Below are 25,872 nucleotides of genomic sequence, written 5' to 3' on the forward strand. Positions count from 1 at the left end.
GCTAAACCATTGAGCCACCCAAAGATCCCCATGTTATACAATATTTTAAAATCACATTTATTAAGTCATGTAATCACGGGTCAACATTTGTAAAAATAACTCTTACTGCGTTAGTTTCCTCATTGAAACTAGCTCGCTCTCTCTCTCTCTCTCTCTCTCTCTCTCGACTCTATGTGTGTGCTGGTGAAGAATAGCATGCCTGCTAGTCTAGTTTGATGTCACTGGCACTGCCTTGCTTTGTGCTAAGGTACCAGCTGCTGTCTGTATCATTACTTTTGAACTATCAGGGAAAATGTCAGCACAGTGAACAAAGCCAATGACATTTAAATATTATAATTAAAATCGTTTTGACCTCATAGATCCCCTAAAAGAGTCAGGATTCCTAAGCATCTGTAGACTATGGTTTGAGAATTATTGGTGTATGTCTTAATGTTATAAAAAAAAAAACTTTTAAGCATTTTATTTGCATGTTTACATCCTGTCCATCTGAATTGGTGTGTCAATAGTATTAGATTTCTATGGAGTACCGCTCTATATCCAGTCTATAAATTTTTAAAAAGATTTTGTTTATTTATTTATTTATTTATTTATTTATTTATTTATTTGAGAGAAAGAGAGAGAGAGCATGAGTAGGAGAGGGGGTAGAGGGAGAAGAAGACTCCCTGCCAGGTAGAGCCTGATGTAAGCTTCCATCACAGGACCCTAATATCATGATCTGAGTCGAAGGCAGATGCTTAACTGGGCCACCCAAGTGCCCCCAGTCAGTAAATTTTTCACATGGATCATCCTTGTATCCTCACAACAACCCTGGCAAATTATACCTGTGCTATAGATAGAAAAAAGTTAAGGCACAGAATTATGCAACTAATTCAGAAGCACACTACTAGCACTTTGTGAAAGGAGTAGGGACTAGTACTATAAAGTGTTTTGAGGCCAAATAGGAAATGCTAACCCATGAGTTCAGCCTATATAGCCTATATTCTTGTAGGCAGAGGGGACCCATCAATAGGCCTTAGGTAGAGGACTGGCATGTGCTAACCACAGTGGCTGAAATCCAAATACACTCTTAGCAGAACACACATATGCCATTTTTTTTTTTTTTTTTTTTACATATGCCAATTTTTGAAGTAAGAAAGCAAGTAAATGATAAAGAATCCTGTGGAATCATTTACTGGGAATAAAGAATTGTAGAGAATTTCTCAAGTTGTTTGTTTTTCCCACAGTTGTTTTTGTCATGGAATTGACCAAAATGTCAGACATGACAAAGCTCCACCAAGCCGTGGCTACAGGGGACTACAATTTAGTGAGAAAGATTTTGAAAAAAGGCCTCTGTGACCCAAACTACAAGGATGTGGACTGGAATGACCGAACCCCACTTCACTGGGCTGCAATCAAAGGTGAGTGGGCAATACCTGAATAGAATCCATCCCATTTGTGGGGTAATGGATGCCCCACAATATTTTTAACTTACAAATGAGGAAGTTGAGCCTCAGATCTTTGTTTCTTGTCTGGGGTTCCACAGTTAACAAGTGTTACTTATTGGCAGGTACGAGCCCACATTTATCTGATCTGATATCTGAAAGCCTTTTAATCTGTACTAGCTATAAAGTAAGTGGGATTTAAAATATTTTTTATCGAGGTATGATTGATATACAACATTATATCAGTTTCAGGTATACAATATCATGATTAAATTTTTGTAGATATTATGGAATGACTACTACAGTAAGTGAAGTTAAAATCTGTCACCACATAGAGTAACAAAAAAGTTTTCTTATGATAACTTTTAAGATCTATTCTCTTAATGACTATCAAATATGCAAAACAGTATTACTAAATAGTTACCATGCTGTACATTACATTCTCAGAACTTATTTATTTTATAACTGATGTTTGTACCTTTTGATCACCTTTACCCATTTATCCAACCCCTCACCTCTTGCCTCAGGTAACCACCAATTTATTCACTATACCTATGATCTTGGTGTCTTTTTGTTTTTTTAGATTCCATATATAAGTGAGATCCTATGATATTTCTCTTTCTCTATTTGATTTACTTCACTTAGTGTAATGCCCTCAAGGTGTTGTGCCCAAGATTGCGAATCCAAGAAACCACCAAGGAGCCGACACCAATGCAAGAATACGAGGGTTTATTTACAAGCTCTAGCTTGGGTCCAAGTATACTCCATACAGCAGAGCAGGGACTTGGACCCCGAAGTGGGTTACAGCTGGGTTTTTTATGGCTGGTCTAGGGGATCTTCAGAAGGGGTGGAGGAATTTTTTCCATTCCAATATGGGGGAAAGGGTGGGGGAGTTTCTTAAGATCTGATACGGGATTCTCTGCCGAGGGCATTCTGAGCTTTATTGTCTTTCCGGTATGGGATTCCCTGCCTAGGACAATCTGCAGTTTTTCCTGTAAAGTTCAGGTCTTATTCCCAGGGACCTAAGATGGCTGTACTTGTGCTAATGCTAAACTTGTGGTGGAATGGCCTTAATTTTTCTCGGCCTCCACAAAGGTCCATCCAGGTTGTTGCAAAATATTTGTTTTTGAATCACCACTGAGACTGCCAAAAGCTGAGTGAGTCTTACCAGTGCCCACATAGGCATATGTAGGGTCACTTGGGAGGGAAAGTAAGATTCCGAGGCAGGGCCTGCGGGTATGGGCAGGGAAAGGGAGTGCCCTCGAGGGAGTACTTGCAAATCTCAGGCCTCTAGTGGGAGCAAAGTTCACGAGGTAAGGGTGGGGCACTGAGTCCCCCTTAAGAGAGGGAAAAGGGGGGGTGGTGATACTAGCAAACTGGAAGGGCCTCAAAGCAAATGTCATCCTTTCTTTTATACTATCTAGGCTAGCTCCAGCCTCAGTGGGACAGAGACATTTTGATCTTAACCTCCTCCTGTTTCTTCCCTTTATCTTAGGGCACATGGAGGTGATGCAGCTCCTTTTAGAATACGGAGCCAGGCCCTGCCTGGTAACGGATGTGGGCTGGACGCCAGCTCATTTTGCGGCTGAGTCAGGCCATGTGAATGTGCTCAGAATTCTCCATGCATTGCATGCCGCCATCGACGCCCCTGACTTCTTTGGAGACACGCCAAAGAGGATCGCACAGATCTATGGGCAGACTGCCTGTGTGGCATTCTTGGAGAAGTAAGCTTCATTTCCAGTTAGAGAAGTGGCAGAGAAACAGGAGCCTGTGGTCAAGGTCTTTGCCAACTCAGTGATCTCAGATCCCTGAAAATGAAACAAGCAAATTCAGCCAACGGTTTTTTGGGTTGTTTTCATTCACTTGTCCCTGAAATGACTAGTTTAGGTGGAAACTATATTGCTCTAGGTTATGTGAAATCTACTGTTTTTATATTATACCAAAATTATGATTATTGTAATGATATATATTTATAACAATTAATAATATATAATTATTATAATTATTGTTTTAGATTATACAAAAATTATGTCAGAGAAGAGAGGTGGGACACCAAGTTTGAAAATGGGTCATGGCACTAGATTCGTGGAGCCCCTTCAGATTCCTGAAAGGTATTCAAACTAGCTATGTGATCTTGGGCCAGCTAGGTCACCTTGCTGATTCTCAGATTCTCATATTAAAAATGGAACTGGTGAATTAGGCTGTCAGCTATAAGGACCCTCTACCTTTTAAAACTTTTATTCCTCTGTGAATCTTCTACTCACATACTGAAGATCAGGACTTCTCTAGCACCTATTAATTTTTTCTTTCACCTACTGCATTCAAATAGAATTAAATATCAATTGTATACTTAACAGAACTTTGGAGGATGGAAATAAAATTTAGGAATTTATAATCTGGTTGAGCTAATAAGCAAATTCATATAAGAGGCAGTAAAGTAATTGAATGAGGGCAGCATTGCTGGAAAACCAAAATGAGATCCATAGCAAATCTATCTATAGAGCAGTACTTGGTGGGAAGAGGCAATGACAATTAAATATACTTCTAAGAACTTGCAAATGAAGTTATCTTCCAGATGTTAAACTAGTAAAAAGAGTTGCTTATGATGAGATTAGATATCTGTAGAAGAAACCAAGAGACCTTCTCTTCACAATGGTGTTCCATATTAAAAACATTCAGAATCATAATAAAGTTTATTTGGGGGGTAAAAGAAGCAAAACCTTTAGTCCTGATTCAACAACTCTTCTCTCCAATCCTGTGTCATCCCCTACATTCAGTGATCTCCATCCATTGTGAATCTCAGCATCTGCAACATTTGTTCTCTGAAATCTTAAAAACTTTAATGTATCACTATGCGACCATAGATTATTTTTCTTCATTTTGCAGTTCCTGGATCACCACACAGGTATTTGAGTGCATCAAGACTTCTCATTCAATTTCTTCTTTCCCTCCCAATCTATCACCTGCTCTGAAGATTCCATGATCTTCCATCTGCCTGCCATCTGGACACCATGATACACCACTTCTTCTGCTCTGTTCCCATGACTCTTAAATTTCCAGCCCTTTGTCCTTCTGTACCATGTAACCTAGAATTACCACCCTTGTATTAGTTTCTGTCTTCACTCCTGTGCTTGATCTGGTAGAGAAAAGCCCATGGATAAGTTCATGAGTACCACCCAAAGTTCTGGGATTTCTATCTTCAGCTGAGCTCTTAGAACGGTTTGGCTATCTCCCTGACCCACTCTTTCATTGACAACTCATGTCCCCATCATATCTTAGCCTGTCCCTCAGAAAGTACTGCATAGAGCATTTTGAAGCCAAGAGCATGCCTATATACATCTATTCCTTCTTACCTTCCTGTCTATCCTTCTGTGAGGGACTTATTGTCCTTCCATATAGACGCTGACCCAAACCTTTATATCTCCTACATGGTCATCAGTCCTGTATTCTTTGTTGCATCTTTTATTCTCTCGTCTGTATTTTTAGCTTTTTTTCTATTCCTTCCTGTCATTCCTCTCTGACCTTTGAACAGAGTTCAAATAGATCTTATTGAACAAACACATAAGCAGTTAGAGGTCCTTCTCCTGTCTGCTGTTTCTTTCTTCTTCCTGCATTTCTTTCTTTCTTTCCCAAAGATTTATTTCTTTGTTTAGGAGTGGAGGGAGAGGTATAGAGGGAGAGGGAAAGAGAGTCTTAATCAGACTCCTCTCTGAGCATGCTGTATGTGGGGCTCACGACCCTGAGATCACAACCTGAGCCAGAATTAAGTTGGAAGCACAATGGACTATGCTGCCCAGGCACTCCTCTACCTGCATTTCTATGCTACTTAAATGTTAATCTATGTAAATAAGTGTTGATCTATGTGGGTGTCTTCCTCACCTACCTTTGTACTTCTCCACTTTGTACTACTGAATCAGTGCTCATGCAGGGAGATCTTTGTTGCTAAATCAATGGTCTCTTCTCAATTCTTATCTTACCTCCACTTAATTTGATATCTGATTTCTCCTCTGGAGTGTCTCTTTGGATAACTTTTTCTCTTCTCTAGTGCTATTCTCTCTGATTTCTCCTTTTATCTCTCTGATCATTTCTTTTCATGATTTTCTTGAACTCCTCTTCTTGTGTGCCTTTTAGATGCTGAAATTCTTCAGGATCCTGTCCTCCGCTGACTCTTTCTGCATAATCTCAGCCCCTCCCCAGTGACTAATGAGTGGATAAGCGCCTTTCATGACCCCAGCATAACTGAAGTGGAGGAGGAGTGGTTGTCCAAAGAGTGGGAGGGTGCTATTACCAGGAAAAGTGACCAGGCAGGGCTGAGCAGGCAAAAACAACAAAGGTCAGCCACATCACGTGTAAGTCATTTCTGGTTATCATCATCTTCCACAGGAACTTCCCTTTTGACAGTTAAGAGGGTTTAGAGAGAAAGAATCCTGATTAAGGAGAAATTAATCTGGACCTTGAAAGACAGCTTAGATCTGACTCATGAAGGAGGGAGGAAGATTCTCGATTTGGAGTGAAGGCATCAAGTTGGAAACGTGCACAGGTTGTGTGTAGTGTGAGGATGGGCAAGGATAGTGGAGGGATGAGTGGCCTGGCTACAAAGAGCATGCCAGCTAAAGAGAAGTGGAGAATAAGGCTGGGTGGGTGGGTAACCATTGTGAGCTGGGCAAGCAGATGAGTGTGGACCCATCCTGGGATTGACAAAATGAAACAGATGCTTTAGTAAAGTCTCCCCAGTAGTGGAAGAAGGGGCAGTGGGTATATGCAGTTAGGATATTGGAGGCACTTAGACTGTAAATAAAGAGGTCACTGAGAAATTTCTTAAGCCTCATGTTCAAGCAGTTGGGCTCTGGGGCTAGAATGATGAAGAGAGGATACAAAAGAATTTCAGTAGAAGCCTCAACAGTATTTGACAATTATCTGAATATCCTAGGATCCTAGTGAAACAACTCAACTTTTGGTCCAGCTGCTCTAAGTAGTAAATCTCTCATTCAACAAATATTTTTGAACCCTTCCATGCCCATGGCTTTGAACTAGGTACTAAAAAGGATTTAAAGATGTATCCGATAGGGTGCTGGACATTAAGTTCCCTGAGAGAGGAGATACTTGTTTACATAAATAGCACTAATATGGTATAGAAAGTGGCAAAGGTCAAAAGAGCAGGGCAGAGGAGGGAATACTATGTGGTCTAAATATGGAGCAATTGCTTCTAGCTAGTGGCGGGGGATGGGGACTTAGGAACAAACAGATTTGCTGTCTTCTGATTGAACTGTGCTTTCTGTAACGCTTTGCACTTAAGCTCCTTCAGATGGCACTTTCATATGCTTCCCTTTGTCCATGTGTATATGATGATTCATTCACCTATTTCTCTATTATCTATTCTATTGTTCTCTATCATCTGGCTATATAACACCTAGCTATTCTTTTCATAAATCCATATATACATACCATACATATTGTTATGGGTACTTTTTATTTCTTTTGTGTATGTTTCCATACCTTAAAATCTTACACGACAAACAGATGTGGTGTTAAAATTAGGAAAAAAATACAACTGGAAAGGAAATGAAAGAAAGCCGCCCCCTACTAAGGGGAGCACTGTAGAATCAGCAGCACCTTCTCTAGTTTAAGTGCCCGTCCTTGATTCTATGAACTTCCCACTCTGGGCATGCCATTCTTCTCCATCTCACAGCCATTTCTTCAGTGTCTGAGGCATCCCTAAAGGTATAGTTGGAGTTGCTTGGATTGGGCGTCTTTCCTTCTTTCCTGGGCTGCTGACGTGGCCAGACTGTGCAGAGGGCAGGAAGAGGGGTCATTGCTGTAGCCAGGACAGGCCCTCCTGGCTGGGGTGTTGAACATGGCCTTCTTTCCCCTTCTCCAGGGCTGAGCCTGAGTGCCAGGAGCACCGGCGCACTGCCAGGCAGAAGGGACTCCCTCTAGACCAGCAGGATGAAGACTGGGATGCCAAGAAAAGGGAACTGGAGCTGTCTCTTCCTTCCTTGAATCGAAACACTAATAAGAAAAAGAATAAGAAGATGCAAGGCCCCGCCAGGCTCAGCCATACCAAGGAGAGAAGAGTGTGAGAAGGACAGCATCGGTGCTCTGGCATGCATGTTTCCTGCGGGGGACTGTCCCTGGACCAGAGTAGGAGTTGTGAGGCTTGTGCTGTCATTTCATGATTTGACTTATAGACCATTACCCAGATGCCTTCTACAGGTACCTCAGGACCTGCCATTTAGTCTGAAGCCTTGGTGATCCATGCTGTCCACAAGAATTGCCAGAAAGGGCCAAGCGTTAGGTGCTTGCATGTGATCACCAGTCATTCACCCTGTCAGCATCCTCTGACCCCCTATGTGCAATCATGGAATTTCAGGGGGCAAAGAAAATGCTCTCCCTAAGGAAACTTGATTGTTTCCATGAAAAAAAAGTAACAATGAAATTTCAACATACTCAGCACAGTTGATCTGTAAAAAAAATGGTTTGTTGTCACATAAACCAAGCAAAGAGGTGAACAGATGTAGCTCCCAGGTTCCAGCTAGGGTTTTTCTTTGTGGGGAGGAGGCTCACAATCTCAGCATGAGGTCAGTTTCACCAATGATCATTTCTCCATAGGAAGAACAATCCAGGACAGAGACCAACTCAGTGAGCAGTAACTGGGAACCTGTTGAGAATTAGTTTCATCCCACATGACAAATGAGAGGTAGCAGAATAAGTGAAACATGTGGTTATGGCTCTACTTATTCAGTCGGTATTTTAGATTTTCTATTTTAGATTTTCTAAAATACCGACTGAATAGATTTAGTAAACCTAAAATACAGGTCAGGTATTTCCAGTGAAAACATTGCACCCAACTTGAGAGGTGCTCTACATGTAAAATACGTATCAGATTTTGAATACTTAGAACAAAGAATGCAAAACAGCTCATTAACAATGTTATTGATTACATGTTGAAACAATAATATTTTGGATAATGGGTTAAATAAAATATATCACTAGCATGAATTTTACGTCTTTGTCTCTGCTTTTTAAACTATGTGGCCGTTAGAATGTTTAAAATTACATGAGTGGCAATAGCCAAACTGTGGAAGGAGCCACGATGTCCTTTGACAGATGAATGGATAAAGCAGATGTGGTCTTATATACACAACGGAGTATTACTCAGCCATCAGAAAGGATGAATTCCCACCATTTGCTTTGACATAGATGGAACTGGAGAGTATTATGCTGAGTGAAATAGGTCAATAGGAGAAGGACAATCATCATATGGTTTCACTCATATGTGGAATATAAGAAATAGTGAAAAGGATCATAAGGGAAAGGAGAGGAACTGAATGGAGAAAAATCCGAGAGGAAGACAAACACTGAGAGACTCCTAACTCTGGGAAACAAAAGGTTGCAGAAGGGGAAAAGGGTGGGAGGATGGGGTAACTGGATGATGGGCACTAAGGAGGGCAATTAATTGGATGAGCACTGGGTGTTATACTATATGTTGGAAAATTGAAATTAAATAAAATATTTAAAATATTACATGAGTGGCTGACTCCTCCTCCTCCTCCTCCTCCTCCTCCTCCTCCTCCTTCTTCTTCTTTCTTCTTCTTCTTCTTCTTCTTCTTCTTCTTCTTCTTCTTCTTCTTCTTCTTCTTCTTCTTCTTCTTCTTCTTCTTCTCTCCTCCTCTTCCTCTTCTTCTTCTTTTCCTGCCTATCAGACAGTATTGCAGTAGAGACCAGAAAGTATTTAGAGCTTCCACCAGGCAGCTGGCCTGATGCGCTCCAATTCGCTACTCCTCATTCTAGGTTTACTAGTTTTTCTACCTAAACCAATGTCTTTGGGCACTTAACATCTTCATTACACATTCTTCAATTGACGCTTATGTTAATATAGACCATGCTTGATTTGAATTATCTGAAATAAATAAATGCTTAAACATCTGATAGGAAAGTAGTACAGCTGTGGAAAACACTTTTTCTAGTGTTTATATCCATCCTGAGCACTAATCTCCTTTCTCTATGCTCAATAATTCCCACGGGTGGTTCCTGCTTGCCATGCTCCTATTGGTCCTCAACCAGGGTATGAACTTTGGAAGATACCTGATGCAAGCTAGACCACTAAGATTCTTCTCCTGGGGGCCAGCTGGCTCTGACATTTGAGACCAAGCTCTGGGTACAGTGGGCTCTCCAACTCTGTCCTGACCTATCTCACGCTACCTTCAACATCTGTGCAGAGTCCATCCTCTCTCAGAGTTCACACTTCCCCCTACCACTAGCCACAGCCCACACAGAGGATTGCAGGTGGAGAGGGGGATGGGGGTTGAGTGGACGAGGCCGAGGTTACACAAAGAAGGGCCAGTAGCCACCCCCATTCTGAGACTCGATCTTCTCATGGCGCCCTTACCCCCCATGGATGGATCCTTCACAAATGAGCCACCTCCCTCACTGGGCCCTCATTCCCTCACTAAGCCCCCTTCATCTCCGAGCACTCAGCCTCCTCAAAAAGTACTCTCTCCACAATTCCCCCTCCACCCTGAGTGCTGGCCACTCCCTCAGGAAGACTGGCCTGTGACTGAACTGGACCCGGGGTGGAGAGGTAGGGGCAGGCTGGATTTGGCTACTTCCCCTCTTGACCGGGCCCTCCTGGGGTCCCTACCTCCCTGTGCAAAGGAGTCTCCATTCCCACCTCTGCCCTCATCATTGCCTCTGGCTCCTGAGCTACCCACAGCGGGTCTTCTTGTGGAGCAATATGTTCCCCTGGCAGCACTAGCTGCCATTTGCTGGGCTGAAGAAAAAACAAACAAACAAACAAAAAAACCAGCAGGGAAATCTTGCCCAGAGACTGGACACAGAGGGTTGCCTGGTGTGGTTAGGTACCCATTTCAGGTGGGTGAACATTGATGATCAGAGCTTGTGGGCCAGGAGCTGGGGTGGGGAGGAACTGAGAACCCTTGAGGCTGAGAGGATAGACCAGTAGCACATAACATCAGAAGCATGGAGTGGCTACTTCTACATAGGACTGAGGAAGTGTTGGGAGGTGCTCCACAGAAAGAGAGACTGAGGTAACAGCAGGTGCAGTGGGGTAGGAGGTGGGGTAGGGTGAGGTGGACACAAGCACGCACACCCACAGCCTTCTAGTTTCCAGTTCTGGTTCCATACTCAGGAAATCTGTGAAATACTACTTTCATAATAATATTTCCTCTTTTGCTTACAGCATATTGAATTGATTCCCCTCCCTTTTTCCCCCTGAATAGTCTTTTTTAATAAGTACAGTATTTTAAGATCATGGGCTTATGAGTCAAGCAGGCTTAGGTTTATATTCTCCTCTATGAAATAGGCAGAATAATCCCTACTTCCGGGGGTTTCGGTGGGGATGAGATGAGATGTGTGGACTAATGCTGGCACTGGCCCTCTGTAACAGGTCCATGTGATGGATCACATGGTCCATGTGATCATAGCGATGTTACTATAGGAGTAGGCTTGATTTTCTCCCAAGAATCCCAAAGGGGGTCAGGAATAACGCCCTGTAGGGGACAAATGAGTCTCTCTATTGTCCAGTCCATTAATATACCCTATCTAGTTTCATGGTATGAATCATAGTCTGTTTTCTGTTGGCAGGACAAACCTGGACCAAACTGGTAAGTGTTCTCAGGGTCTTTTACTGGGACTATACCCCCATGGCCTTCTGGTTGTCTTTGCTGAGTCCTGTTTTCATTGTTCATCTTATCAAGGCATTGGGAAAAGATCTTTCTTTTGTGCATAGTAAATGAGAACAATAGGAAAAGGATGCTATGAAGCAATTGTTGCAATGTGGATTCTGTACTAAGCATGTATTGTATCTTATCTGCATGACTCACCTACAGGGCAGGTCTTACTGTACCCCCAGTGATATCACAAACTGCAATTCTGAGAGGTTGCGTGACTTGCACTAGGCCACCTGGCTAATGCTCATGGAGCCTTGAAAACCTGCCTGGGTTGGAAGGAGTCTTAACCCTTCAGGCTATGGGATCAAGGTCAGGTTGCTTAACTTCTCTAGATTCCTCACCTTTAAACCAAATTTTGGTAGGAGTTGTCAACAATTCTGAGAATTTGAAACAGAAAACATACACATCCTCAACATCCTCTATTTTATTATTTTTTAAAAGATTTATTTAATTATTCCAGTGGTGGGAGGGGAAAGGCAGAGGGAGAGAGAGAGCCTCAAGCAGACTCCTCACTGAGAGCAGAGACCCACATGAGGCTTGATTCCACGACTCTGAGATCATGACCTGAGCAGAAACCAAGAGCTAGACACTCAACTGACTGAGCCACCCAGGCGCTTATTTTAAATAACCCTTTCAGTATTGCTTACTCTTTTATTCTTCGTGTTATCAGAACCATGACCAGCTGAGGTCAAAGGAAATACATAAATGATGATCCTGGAGACCTGGGATTGAGTTCCACGTTGGGCTCCCTGCATGGAGCCTGCTTCGCCCTCTGCCTGTGTCTCTGCTTTCTCTCTGTGTCTCTCATGAATGAATAAATAAAATCTTAAAAAAAAAAAAAAGAAATACATAATGGGTAGTATTAAGTAAGTAGTAACAAATATCAGCTATGAGCATGTGATTAGTTACTGAGACAGGAACCATGATTTTCATGAGTATTCCTCCTAATTTTGTTATGAACATGTTTGTTGTGTGTGTGTGAATGCAAAATGGTACAGCCACCTTGGAAAATGTTTTGACAGTTCCTTATATAGTTAAATATACACTTAGCAGCTCCACTCCTGGATATGTACCCAAGTGGAATGTAACTTACATTCATATAAAATCTGTGTGCCAGGAATTATGGGAACAATCTAAATGTCCTTAACTGGCATGTGGATAAATAAACTTGGTCCATCAGTACCATCAAATAAGTATTATTTGGTAAAAACTGGGAATACAGGGATATGCACAACAATATGCACGAATCCCAAATGCATTATGCTAAGTATAAGACCAGACTCAAAGGCCTGTTTGAATAATTTATGTGACATTCTGGAAAAGACAAAACTAGGACAAAAAACACCAGTCATTGCCAGGAACTCAAGACAGAGAGAAAGACTGTCTACAAAGAGGCACAAGTAAGTTTTTTTTTTTTAGATTTTATTTATTTATTCATGAGAGACACAGAGAGAGAAAGGCAGAGTCATAGGCAGAGAGAGAAGCAGGCTCCATGCAGGGAGCCCGATGTGGTACTCGATCCCGGGACTCCAGGATCACGCCCTGGGCAGAAGGCAGACACCCAACCACTGAACCATCCAAGGATCCCCCACAAGTAAGTTTTTAAGGTGATGTAACTGTTTCATACCTTGAGAGTTGTTGTGGTTGTGTGATTATATGATATACTAATAAGTATAAGTGTTCCTGTACGTAAATCATACCTTACTTTTTTTTTTTTTTTTTTTTTTTTACAGGAAGAAGAAATTAATGTTTACGTATGTTGAGATAAAGCCTTTCAAAGTACCAGGTCCATAAGAGTTAAGGGGGGGAAAGGGCAATAGGCATTAGAAATTCTTGGAGAAAATCTTTGGAAATGCTAAGCACTTGATGAATTCCCTAATTGGCTGTGCATCAGAATCACCTTTGGAATTTATTTAAAAAACACATGGATTTTACTTCAGAGACTAATTCAGTAAGTCAAGGTTAGGTCCCAGGAATTTCTATTTCTTCAATATTCACTAAATTATTGTGAAACCCATCTAGGTTTAGAATTCCTGAGACAGAATTGCTAACAACCTTTCCAAACTAAGCATTCCCATGACTGTGTAGAATTTAGGATGTATGTAAACTTCTTGGTGGGGGGAGAAAAAAAAATCTTTACTTTTACTAATATTAACTGATATTCAGCATTTCCTTCAACTGTGAGTTTGGGTAACCAAACTCAAACATTAGCAGTGTCTATGACTTTGCTGCACACAGACATCTCATATATTTTCATTCTGTATTAACATCATATTATAAATCATGGCATTTCAGATTATGAAACACCCCGATGATATTTCAGATATCTTGAAATAACATTAATACTCATCATTACTTGGAAATTATGGTAACTTTTGGAAGTATCCCTAAGTCTAATTATATAATACATTAATAAAAATATATATTATATCATAAACTACTATTCTAACATTTTTATAATTGCATTTTAATAAAATTAGTTTCATTTACTATCTTCTGTATTTTCTTTTCTTTTTTAATTCTCTTTTTAAAAAGGTTTTATTTGTTCATAAGAGACACAGAGAGTGGCAGAGACATAGGCAGAGGGAGAAATAGGCTCCCCCCACAAGGAGTCCGATGTGGGACTCGATCCCCAATCCCAGGATCATGCCCTGAGCCGAAGGCAGATGCTCAACCGCTGAGCCACGCAGGCATCCCTATTTTCTTAATTTAAAAGCACTTTTTCTAGAAGGGGCTCATAGTATAAAACACTTAAGCACTTTCATGGTAAGTCTTCCTGATTTGAAGTGTGATAGTTCCCATAACTGCAGACACACCTATATTTAAATGAAAGCAGAGAGGAAGACTAGCCTAAAATACAAATAGTGACTGGTCTTGGGTCATCTAAGGTATTCCTGGTGAACAACGTCCTTCTGCTCAATCAGATTGGCAAGGGAATTTGTTTAGTTGTTTGAACCAAGCTGACAGGTTCAAGGTAATAAGCTTGGGTCTTGAGATGTGCAATGAGCAAGCTGAGCAATCCCATATCACACAAGTGCTGATTGTTACACATATCAGCACCTGATGGAACTCCTTCCTCTACTATTTCAAGAACAGGAAAATGAAACAAACAAAAATAAATAAAACACAGCCAAGGTGGTGAACTGAGTTGAGGCACAGGTTTGTAAAAGTAGCAAATATTATGGAATACACACAAGTACATCTCCCACGTGGAAATACACGTTCAACATTAAACTGTAAATGTGAAGTGCTATGGAAGAATGGCCACATAATTTATATATTCTCTTTTATGCTACTGTATTTAAAGTTCTGGTCATAACAGAGGCACCTGGGTGGCTCAGTTGGTTAATTGGCTGCCTTTGGCTCAGGTCCCATGGTCCTGGGTTCATTCCAGCATCATCAGGGCTCCCTGCTCAGTGGGGAGTCTGCTTGCCCCCACGACCCCTCCGCTGGTATAAGAAGGTTTAATGTAAAATTCCCTCTGTCTCTCCTTCCCTCCCCCACTTGTTCTCTCTCTCTTTCTCTCTCAAATAAATAAATAAAATCTTAAAAAAAAGTATTGGTCATAGTAGAATGAAGAAGCCCTGAGGTTTTGTTTTGTTTTTTTTTTTTTTTTTTTGCTGTTTCTGCTGTTTTATTTGGCTATGAAAGATGTGTTAATTGCCTTTGGAAAAAATCCCCATTGGAAATTAACAAAGATTGGTCAAAGTGAAGGCATAATGCCTATGTTTTAGAAAAGTGCCATGTAAGAGGACATAAGAATTTAAGGCTAAAAGTCTAGGCTTTAGCTTGAGAGAGATGTAGACTCCAGTACTTCCCAGCGAAGTGACCCTGAGCCAGCTGCTTACCTTCATGAGAATGATTGTTCATCCATAAGGCAAGATCCTGCCCACTGCATTGGCTCTTGTAATGACTAAATGGTATGCGGCCAGGGAGAACAGACTGAGAAAATTTGATGGGAGAAGGGTTTCTCAAAATTAATCAAAATCAAAGGATTCCATACAAGAGAAGATAGATCGATGGAGGAAGAGAGGGATAGATGGCCACGTAGCTCTATGCGTGGCAAAGCAAGCAGTGAGAGATTGTAGAAAATAGGTATAAGAAGGTTTAATGTAAAATTCTTCCAATCTTCCTGTATAATGAAAAGCTTTCTAAATACAATGTTGGCGGAAAAAATCTAGAGGCTTTTCTATAGTATTGAGTGACCTTTGGAAATGTCAGTAGTGCCCTGGAACCCAGGAAATGAGGAACAATTGCCTCACATTTTGCTGTGTAGTTGGGTTTTAGGACCTGGTATAGAGGAGACACATTTGGGCAAGTCCAAGTAACTCTGTCTCCACACACTTTGAACTGGAAAAATTCAGTTAGCCTGCCTTATCGTCATTTTCATTATTCCCAAACAGTGAAAACTATGCCTATCTCTTAGGACTGAAATCAAAGTATCTGGCATCTATGATTAGGAAATCACAATGAGTACTATTCTTATTATCAGTGTCAAAAAAAACCCCTTAAAATTCATCTAACAGTTCATTCTACAGACGGACAAGCAGATGCTCAGAGAGGACACATGATTTTCCCAAGTCACAAGCTGATTAGTCATAGAAGCAGAATTTGATTTCAGATCTTTTGTGTTCCAGCCCAGGAATCTGTCTTTTGAATCACTCTTTCTCCTGAGACTTCTTCCATCTTATAAATACATGAACTAACTCCATGGCAATCAAGTATTATCAATCATTCCTATGCAAAAGAACAAATGCCCAGTAAGCAATAATCCAAGGCTGGAATGGTGGAGTTCTCTCCACCACTGGCTTGGCTGACCTGTGTTCAATCCTTGGGCAGTCCCAGATTCCACAGGATCAAAAGACTTTGGGACAGCCAGCTTTGAGTCCTCCAGAGATCTTGGGCCTAAGAGGTAGCATGGTTTATCAGTTTGGGCACTGTGGCATGCTGGCATGGCGTGTGGCAACTTCATGGGTATAGCAGCAGTCCTTTAGCAAATCCCTCCTTGTCCTGTCTCATCTGAGCAGACCAGGGCAAAGAAGCAGCTCCTCCTGGAATATGACTGGGGTCCTTAGGCCTGCCTGTTCCTACGTATGTCTCCCCATGTTGGGAATTCCAAATTCTTGCTAAATTTGCAGAAGGGAAATCAGAGAACTTGAATCCCTTTGCAACCACATGACTGTTTAGCAACTTTACACCAAGGGCTCAGAGATTGGAGAAAACAGCTTCTAATGTCTGAGTCATTTTCCTATCTCTGGCCTGCTCACACTGGGACATTTCTCTGGCCTTATCTAACATATGTACAGATTGTGCTGGTCTTTGAGAAAATTAATCTATTAAGATTTCTTTTTTAATGTTCAGTAAGGAATTCTCCTAGCTATATGATTCCGGGCTTCCTTATCAGCTGCCATGAAACTTGATGATTGCAGACCCTAAAGAATCTAAAGTAGTAAAATATTTTCCATGGAGAAGTTAGAGTGGTGTATAAAACTGTGAAATGTGAAGTCTGGATATTATTGCGCTTATGGAAATGTTAAGCTACGTAAGATTTTCGGGTGTCTTTTCTGCTATCAGAAAAATCTCGAACTGGCTGGCAATGAGCCCATAGACACTTTGCATTCTTTTTTTTTTTTTTTTAAGATTTTATTTATTTATTCATGAGAGACAAAGAGAGAGGCAAAGATACAGGCAGAGGGAGAAGCAGGCTCCTCGAGGGGAGCCTGATGAGGGACTTGATCCCAGGACTCCAGGATCATGCCCTGAGCTGAAGGCAGACGTTCAACCACACTGAGTCACCCAGGTGTCCTTAGAAGCATTCTTTAAAAAAAAAAATTATTGAGATATAACCTATATGCCATTGCTATGGCTCTCATTTCAATGGTACCATTTAGCAATTTCTGGTTGACTTACAGAGTTGTGCAACTACCACCCCAGTCCAATTTTAGAACATTTCCATCACACCAAAGAGATTCCTCCTATCCATTAGGCAGACACTCCCCATTCCCACTCCTAGTCCCCGGCAACCACTAATCTACTTTCTTTCTCTATAAATGTCCCTTTTCTAGAAATTGCATACAAATGGTAAATGGGTTCTTAAGAACAGATAATCATATCTCTGTTATTCATAAATTCATTCAACTACTTAACAATATGTATTATGCATGCTAGTTGCTTGTCCTAAAGCAAGTGAAAGAGTCTAGTTCCTGTCCAGATAGAAAGGCAGGAAGTTGAACAACTAAAACCAAGAAAAGTTTATGGTCTGTGAAAGGGAAGGCCCAAGGCTCTCTGAGAAAACTTATCTGGAGTTCATCAAGTAGTCTGGAGAAGTCAAAGGAGGCTTCTTGGAGGGAGTGGCATGTGAATGAAAACCCGAAGGGTAGGCTGGAGGTAAGCAGGAGAGTCAGGAGAGAATTCTGCAGGCCAGCCATAGGGGATGTGTGTTAAATTTGAGGGACCAAAGCAGGTTTGGCAAGGCTGAAATATAATGTATGTGAAGGAGCAAGGAAGGCCCGGAGACATGGTGACCATGGGGAGTGGCCTTGGAGGGTGCGTAAAGCCAGGTCACAATTGGCCATGGTGTTCTGAAGGCAATGAGAAGCCTCTGAGGAGCTTTAGGTAGGGCTGGATGTGACATGGCAAACAGACTGAAGCTTGGCAAGAATTGAGACGGGAAGATCAGTGAGCAAAGTGCTGGAGTCACCCAAGCAAGAGATGCCACTGGGAGGCAGCATAGCCACGTTAAAAGCTTCTGATTTTTCCAAAGAAGACTTACAAATGGGCAACAGTTTTTCGGGGTGCAGGGAGAGAATTAATAAGGAGTCGGGGTACACAATTATGAAGGCTGGCAAATCCAAAATCTTTATAGCCAGTGTCCAGTTCAAGTCCACAAGGTAGCAAACTGTTAGAGTACCAGGAAGAGTGGATGTCTCAGTTAAAAGGCCATCAGGCGGGATCCCTGGGTGGTGCAGCGGTTTGGCGCCTGCCTTTGGCCCAGGGCGCGATCCTGGAGACCCGGGATCGAGTCCCATGTCGGGCTCCCGGTGCATGGAGCCTGCTTCTCCCTCTGCCTGTGTCTCAGCCTCTCTCCTCTCTCTGTGTGACTATCATAAATAAATAAAAATTTAAAAAAAAATTATATATATAAAAAAAAAGGCCATCAGGCAGGAGAATTCTTTCTTACTTGATGGAAAGCCACCCTTTTCTTCTATTCAGACCTTCAACTGATTGAATGAGGCCCACCCACATTATAGAAGGCAATTGGCTTACTCAGTTTATAAATTTAAATGTTAATTTCATTCAATAATACCTTCACAGAAAGACCTAAAATAATGTTTAGAAATAATAAAATTCCTGGGCACCCCATGGCCCAGTCAAATTGACACATAAAATTAATCATCACCTGGTTTAATAGGAAAGTGGTAGGTAAGGGTGCCATTTTATAAAGGAGAGTCAGGGAAGATATCTCCAAGGAGAGGCCATTTGAATAGTGACCTAAATGAAGTATAAGCAAGATGCTGTGGTTGTGGTGACCCACTTGGTGGGTCATTTGAGGTGGAGGGAATAATGAGTATCTAGGACCAGTCCAGAACCTCTGAGCTGAGGTGAGAAGCCACTATGGCTGGAGCAGGAAGCCAGTTGGTGGGTGGGGGAAGGGTGCATCAGGGAAGACACTGAGGTTGGAGAGGTGGTCAGCACCAGGTTCATGTGAACTTTGTAGGTCACAGCGAAAATTGGGCATTTCATTTTAAGAGTCATGGAGAACTATTGCGGAGTTTTAAGCACATCTCTCTGGCTACTGCACTGAGAATAGGTTGTAGAGGGGCAAGCGTGGAAGCAGGGACCCCAGTATCTGAGGTTATTGCTATAATTAGACTAGAGATGATAGTATCTGGGGCTGTATTGAAGGCTATGAGAAGCAGTCAGATTATGGACATACTTTGGAGGGAGAGTAGAGGACCTGGTAGTAGAATGAATGGATATATTAATAGACACATTAATAGAAAATAGACAAATGCTCAGGATGCGCCCCATCAACCCTTTTTACAGACCTCCATTATGCCTGATGACAATTCAGCTTTCACAGAGGGAATCCTTTTGCTGGCTGGGGTGGACTCTGTCAGGTGATTATTTTTCTGAATGGCTGTGGATGTGCTCACTCTTCTAGAAAAGTTGCTCTTGCTTTATTCACCACTATATGCTTCTGTCTGTTTGCCAGGAAAGCTATCTCTGCACGTGCTGCCTTCACTATATCTTCGTAGCTCAGCTTTGCTGTGCAAGAGCTTCTTGGCTAACTATCATAGACTTGTTTGTTTGGTTTTGTCTTATTTTTCTGAAGCCCTACAATGTTATTGAGGTATAATTCACATATATCAAATGCACAGAGCTTAGGTGAACAGTTTAATGCATATACCTGTGAAATCTAAACCATAAACAGGATTAGAACATTCCCATTGCCCAAGAAATTCTCCCCATGCCCACTTCCATTCCATCTGTAGCACTCTGGTCCCCACCAACCAGTTCTGATACCTGTCACCATAAAGTAGTTTGGCGTAGTCAACTTGATATAAGGAAACCATTAGTATGTCTTCTTTTGTGTCTGGCTTCTTTCATTCAACACGATGTATTTGAGATTCATCTATGTTATTGATTGTGTCAGTAGTTTGTTCCCTGAATGAATATAGCATAATTTGTTTATTAATTCACCACTTGGTGGACATTTGAGTGGTTTAAAGTTTGAGGTCATTATATTATAATTAAACTGTAGTGAAGCATTATTCACAACAGCCAAGATGTGGAAATAACCTGAATGTCCACTGACAGATGAATGGATAAAGAAGATGTGGTGTATCCACACAATGGAGTACTATTAAGCCTTACAAAGGAAGGAGATCCTTTGATATGGGACAACATGGTTGAATCTGGAGGATACTATGCTAAATAAAATAGGCCATCACAAAAGGAAAAATACTGCATGATTCCACTTATATGAGGTATCTAAACTAGCCAAACTCATAGAAGCAGAGCATAGAATGGTGACTGCCAGGAAGTGGGGAGACAGGGAAATTGAGAGTTACTATTCAATGGGAAAAAAGTTGGAGTATGCATGGTGAATAAGTTCCAGAGACCTTCTGTACAACATTGTGCCTCTGCTTACCCGTACTTTGTTTTACACTTAAAATTTTCCTAAAATCATAGATCTGATGTTAAATGTTTTTACTATAATAAAAAAATTGCGGTGAACATAGGGTACAGGACTTATTATTTACACATATTTTCATTTCTCTTTGGTAAATATCTAGGAATAGAATTGCTTGGTCACTGGGAAGTTGTATGTTAAATTTATTAGAGTTTTGTTTCAATTTAGCATTCACGTGTGGGAAGGCACACAGGACATCCACTTAGGACCTTCCTCATTAGACCTCAGAAGGAAAACAGTCCACGAGGATAATGATAAAGACACAAATCATGATGAAGGGGAAGAGCAGAGGATCATGATAATGGTGATGTTTTTATAGTACTTGCCATGGATGGTTTTCTATGTATTAATTTATTAAATCCTTACCACAACACTGAGAGGTGGGTATTGTTTATCTTCATCTTATAGTTGAAGAAACTGAGGACTGGGAGATCTTAATCGATGTTCTCAAAGTGACTCAAACTCAAATTGAAAAAGCCCATGTTTTTCAACTAATTGTACCACCTCATAAAAGGGGTGCTGTGGACATCATCTTTCACATTCACATTCTGACCATCCTTTCTTGAGTCTTCTTTGTGTCCAGTTTGCTTGGCACCTGCTCTCTGATGTCAGAAGTGTTGATTTCATGTCTGCCTGCCTTCAAGGTTTCTTAGATTAGTTGTTTGCCCTCTCCAACCCCCTTCTGCCCCTGTTTCTTCCCCTGCCTTATCCCTACCCACTGTGCCCCACCCCTTCATCATCACCACACCTCCACCACCACAGCCCATTATAATTTACCTAAAGCCCATAAGCATGCACTCTTGAATCAACTTTTCTCAGTGGTTAAAAGGATATTTCCTAAAAACTGCTTAATTGCTCTCCCAAATATTTTGTTGTTTTTGTGAAGAATTGTGCTCAGAATCATTATTGTAATGAAAGTGCTTGACTCAATGTCCTGCTGAGTACAGACATGCCATTTTTGTGGGTACCTTTCTTCCATTTGATGGAGATTTCAAATAAATTCATTAAAAGTAGATTGTTATGACTTCATTTTACATTTTTCTTCTAGAAATATCTAATTAAATTAAGATAATTAACCCACATCTTGAGTTCTGATTTTTCAGCAATAAACTCCTACCTTGTAACAATACATTTAGGTAGTCATTTTCATTTACTTTAAATTAATCTCCATTAATTTAAGTTAGATTGGGCAGAAGGAACTAGGAAATATAGCCATTAAGTAGGAACTAGGCTAAGGAATGGGAATTCTCTCTCTATATATTTTTTGAATTCTCTGTATTTTTGAACAGAACCTCAAATCCAACTTCATATAAATTTCATATATTTCATAACTCCAATATCATGGGTAAAATAACAAATTCAGGCCATTTGTGGAGATACTTTTTCTTTAAAAATTGAAATTAATTTGTACAATTATCTTTTGAGATATCTCCATAAGGTATAGGCACAGTTTAAATTATTTATAATTCATGCTCACTGAAATTTCCCTGAAATTTAAGAGATGATTTCTGTGAAGGCAAGGCTCTAGTGTTCAACTTGCTAGAAAGTGGGTGCCCTCTTGTGGACTATAGAACACCAAGGAAAGATTTCAGTCCTGAAGTCCTAAGTAGTCTAAACCTGTTAGATAGCCTTCATACACCAAAGTACACACTGAATCCTTAGCACTGAATTATAAAACTAAATAAAACTTGGAAAGCAGATGGTTAAGCCTATTCAAGACATTATAGAACCTTATAATTTGAGGGATAACATCATTTTACAGATAAGGAAACCAAAGCTCAAAGAAGTTGAGTGACTTGTCCTCAAACCATAAAACATCACACCCTGAGGTCCTGACAAGAATTGAAGACCCTTCATGAAAACAGTGTTAACATGCTGAGTAACCACATGGAAATATGCGTCAAGAGAAACACATATACATAGTATGGAAAACATAAAAACTTTTATTAATACTCTGCTGTTCTGCATTCCTTAAACATGCTTGAAGTTTCCCACTCCACATAGAGTGGATTGGGGGGGAAGCAGGTTAGGAGGGGATAACAGTCATGGAAGGGAATGGTGATACTCACCTGAGGTGGATGGACGGTCTTGGGGTGGGTGTGAAGTGGATGGTTTTGAGAGTTGATTATGAGGATGAATCCACAGACTTACTGAAATTAATTGTTGGAAGAGAGAAAAGGCAGGGAGGGATGGTTCCTAAGTTTCTGGTTTGGGGCTATTGTGTGAATGATAATCAAGAAGTCGGCTCGGCTCGAATGAACATTAGCTTGAAATGAAGGCCAAAAAAGTTAATGGTTGGGTTGTCTACTGTGTTTCTGTAGGATTAAACCACACAATATGAAACCTTTTGTGAAAGTGTGTGTCCACAAGGATATTTAATTGATAACAAGAGGATTAGAGATGGAGATAGAGAAAGTCTATACCTGGCTTGCAAGTGTTGATGAGACTAAAAAAATAAAAAAATACATAAAAATAAAAAAATCAAGGTTATAACAGAAGGCTTGTTCTTTTTTATTTTTCTTGGTAACTTTCATTATACTCCCATTTCAAGATGAAATTAGAATTTAATAGCTCTAAACTACATAATAATTATGCTTAGTTTTTATTATGATTATTGATTCAAACCTTCTTTTTTGATGTTTATAACATCACAGCATTGGGAGCAACTGGTTTCACCCCATTGGTCTTCTTTTCCATAATCTTGATACTTAGACAAAGGCAGTATTCTGAACATTTCAGGTGGATTATACCTTTGAGAGGGGCTACATGTCAGATTCCTTGCTTAAAATATTATGCTTTCTAGGGATTTCAGAATTTTATAGGAGTTCCAAAAAGAGGGAGAAGACTTTGGTATATTGGACAAAGATTGTTAAATGGTAGATTTTCAAGCATTGAGACACCTGATAAAGGACATGTCTTAGGGCTTAGAAGGGCCGAATACACTGTCTCAGATCACACTTGAAATCATCACCATTTTCCTCTCCTGGAGCAAAAGGGAAAAAGCAGATAGAACATGGACTGTGCCATCAGACAGAGGTGAATCTGAGAACTGGTTATGGCTTACTGTATGACCTTGTACAAATTATTAACTTTCCTTGGTCAAAATTTTCTCATCGATAATGTAGATGATAGTGATGATACCCATGTGGTATTAGCCTTTTTGGGTGACTATAACAAAATGCTAAGATGGGGGCTTCAATAAGAGAAATCTGTTTTCTCACAGTTCTGGAGGCTGGAAAGATCAAGATGAAGGTGCCAGCAAATTTGATTTCTGGTGAGAGCATCCTTCCTAGATTGTGGATGGCTAATTTCTTGCTCTCTCTTCCCGTGACCTTTCCTCTATGCATGTATTCAGAAAGAGTGCTTCCCTGATATCTTTTCTAAGGATCAGGGCCTTGCCCTTATGATTTCACCTAGCCTTAATTATTTCTTTGGAGGCTCCATCTCCAAGAAACAGCCACACTGGGGCTAGAGCTTCAACATTTGAATTTAAGGGTGATGGTGGTTGACACACACATTCCATCCATAACATACATCCGAGGGCTTGAGTGAAGATTAAGTGAAATGATGCTGCAATCTGACTGTTCTCATTGCAGCACACAGATAATACAAGCTGACTTATTTTGTTCCTTAAGAGACCTGTCACATCTATTGTGTTCTTCCTACCTGTTAGCTCATTTGAAGAACTTATTACCGGAAACACATTTTGCCACTCTTGCTAAATGTATTATTACTCATATGATAGCACTTAACAGGGACAGGAAGAATGGGCCTTGCTTTTCCCATATTATTTGTCCTAACACTCCTCACTTTTTAATTTCTTTTGTAAGCCACAAAAGCATAGTGTAATTATTTTGTTTTCTCTTTTCTTTTGCTTTTTTTTTTTTTTTTAAAGAAAAAAGTACTAACTTTGGGCTTTGTTCTTCTTTTTCTTTAGGTGTAAATTTAGATTATTTATTTAAGATGTATGTTGGTTCTCTAGGTAGGCCTTTATCATTCCAAACTTCCCTTTTAAAACTTCTTTTCCTTGGGATGCTGGGTATTTCAGCTGTTTGAGCGTCTGCCTTTGGCTCGGGGCGTAATCCCGAGCATCCAGATAATACAGGCTGACTTATTTTGTTCCTTAAGAGACCTGTCACATCTATTGTGTTCTTCCGTAATCCCGGCTCGGGGTGCCGGCATCCAGTCCCACAGGCTCCCTGCATGGAGACTGCTTCACCCTCTGCCTATATCTCTGTGTTTCTCATGAATAAATAAATAAAATCTTTTAAAAAAACCAACTGCTTTTGCTTTATCCTATGAATTTTGTTAAGTTGTATTTCCATTCCTTTCCTTTTTTTTTTTTTTAATTCCTTTCTAGTCATTTTGGCCCAAAGGGATCTGTAAGAGTAGTTCAAAACAATGCTTCCTTATTTAAAGACCAAAATTCTGAATAGTCCTTTGTGCCTGCTTTATAACCCTAAGGCTGAGATAATAATTGCTGGGCATTTTCAGAGTTTTTTTTTTTTTTTTTTTTTTAACCTAGGTAGTTTTATTAGTGTCCTCTGCAACCAGATAGACTCTAGCAACCCTTTATGTGCTAATAGTGGAATTTCTGGCAGTTTAACAAATGAAAACTTGTAACTCCACAGGATTTTCTTTTTTTTTTTTTTAGAGAGAGAGAGTGTGTGAGAAATCAGGAGAGGAAGAAAAAGAATCTGAAGTAGGACAATGTAGGGCTTGATCTCACAACCTTGAAATCATGGCCTGAGCTGAAACCAAGAGTCAGTCACTTACCTGACTTAGTATCTCAAGTGCCCCAGAATTCCATAGGATTTTCATAACACATGCAATTGAGAATCTTTTTTCAATTGTTAACATCCCATGATAGTCAACATTGTGTGGCATTAAATATTTTTCTTGAATAGTTTTTAACGGAATTTCAACTGTAAGTCTCCTACTTAGTTCACCATTTCTTTTTTTAAAAAGATTTTATTTATTTATTTATGAGAGACACACACACACACACAGAGAGGCAGAGACACAGGCAGAGGGAGAAGCAGGCTCCATGCAGGGAGCCCGACGTGGGACTTGATCCTGGGTCTCCAGGATCACACCCTGGGCTGTAGGCGGCGCTAAACCACTGCACCACCAGGGCTGCCCTAGTTCGCCATTTAAAGCATGATATACAACTCTGGGAAACGAATAGGGGTGGTGGAAAGGGAGGTGGGCGGGGGGTTGGGGTGACTGGGTGATGGGCACTGAGGGGGGCACTTGATGAGATGATCACTGGGTGTTATGCTATATGTTGGCAAATTGAACTCCAATAAAAAGAAATTAAAAAAATAATAGTTTGGTATAGGAAAGAATGGCTCCAACAGTATTTGTTGTGATTTGATAACATTAAATATATTGACTGTATTGAACCATATTTGGGTGTTGTAAACTATTTTTTAAGTTTAGTTAAACATATAGTGTTACATTAGTTTCAGGTGTACAATACAGTGATATATGTATTTCTGTTTTTGCTTGTCTTAAGGTATTTTTTTATTTCTCCTTTGAGTTTTTTATTAACCTATTGATAACT

General features: G+C 40.5%; 1 protein-coding gene across 2 annotated transcripts in view; it reads left to right on the top strand.

Annotated features, from left to right (window-relative positions):
* ANKRD66 (ankyrin repeat domain 66) overlaps nucleotides 1–8,905 on the top strand; it is a 33,576-nt gene extending 24,671 nt beyond the window's left edge. For both annotated transcript variants that reach the window (XM_035697659.2, XM_025418960.3), the window contains exons 2-4: nucleotides 1,224–1,397; nucleotides 2,917–3,145; nucleotides 7,300–8,905. In XM_035697659.2, coding sequence (XP_035553552.1) covers nucleotides 1,235–1,397; nucleotides 2,917–3,145; nucleotides 7,300–7,501 — 594 coding nt within the window. In that variant the 5' untranslated portion in view covers nucleotides 1,224–1,234 and the 3' untranslated portion in view covers nucleotides 7,502–8,905. The remainder of the gene's footprint in view (nucleotides 1–1,223; nucleotides 1,398–2,916; nucleotides 3,146–7,299) is intronic.
* The last annotated feature ends 16,967 nt before the right edge of the window (nucleotides 8,906–25,872 follow it).

This window comes from Canis lupus, chromosome 12, assembly GCF_003254725.2.
Source record: "Canis lupus dingo isolate Sandy chromosome 12, ASM325472v2, whole genome shotgun sequence".
NCBI lineage: Eukaryota > Metazoa > Chordata > Mammalia > Carnivora > Canidae > Canis > Canis lupus.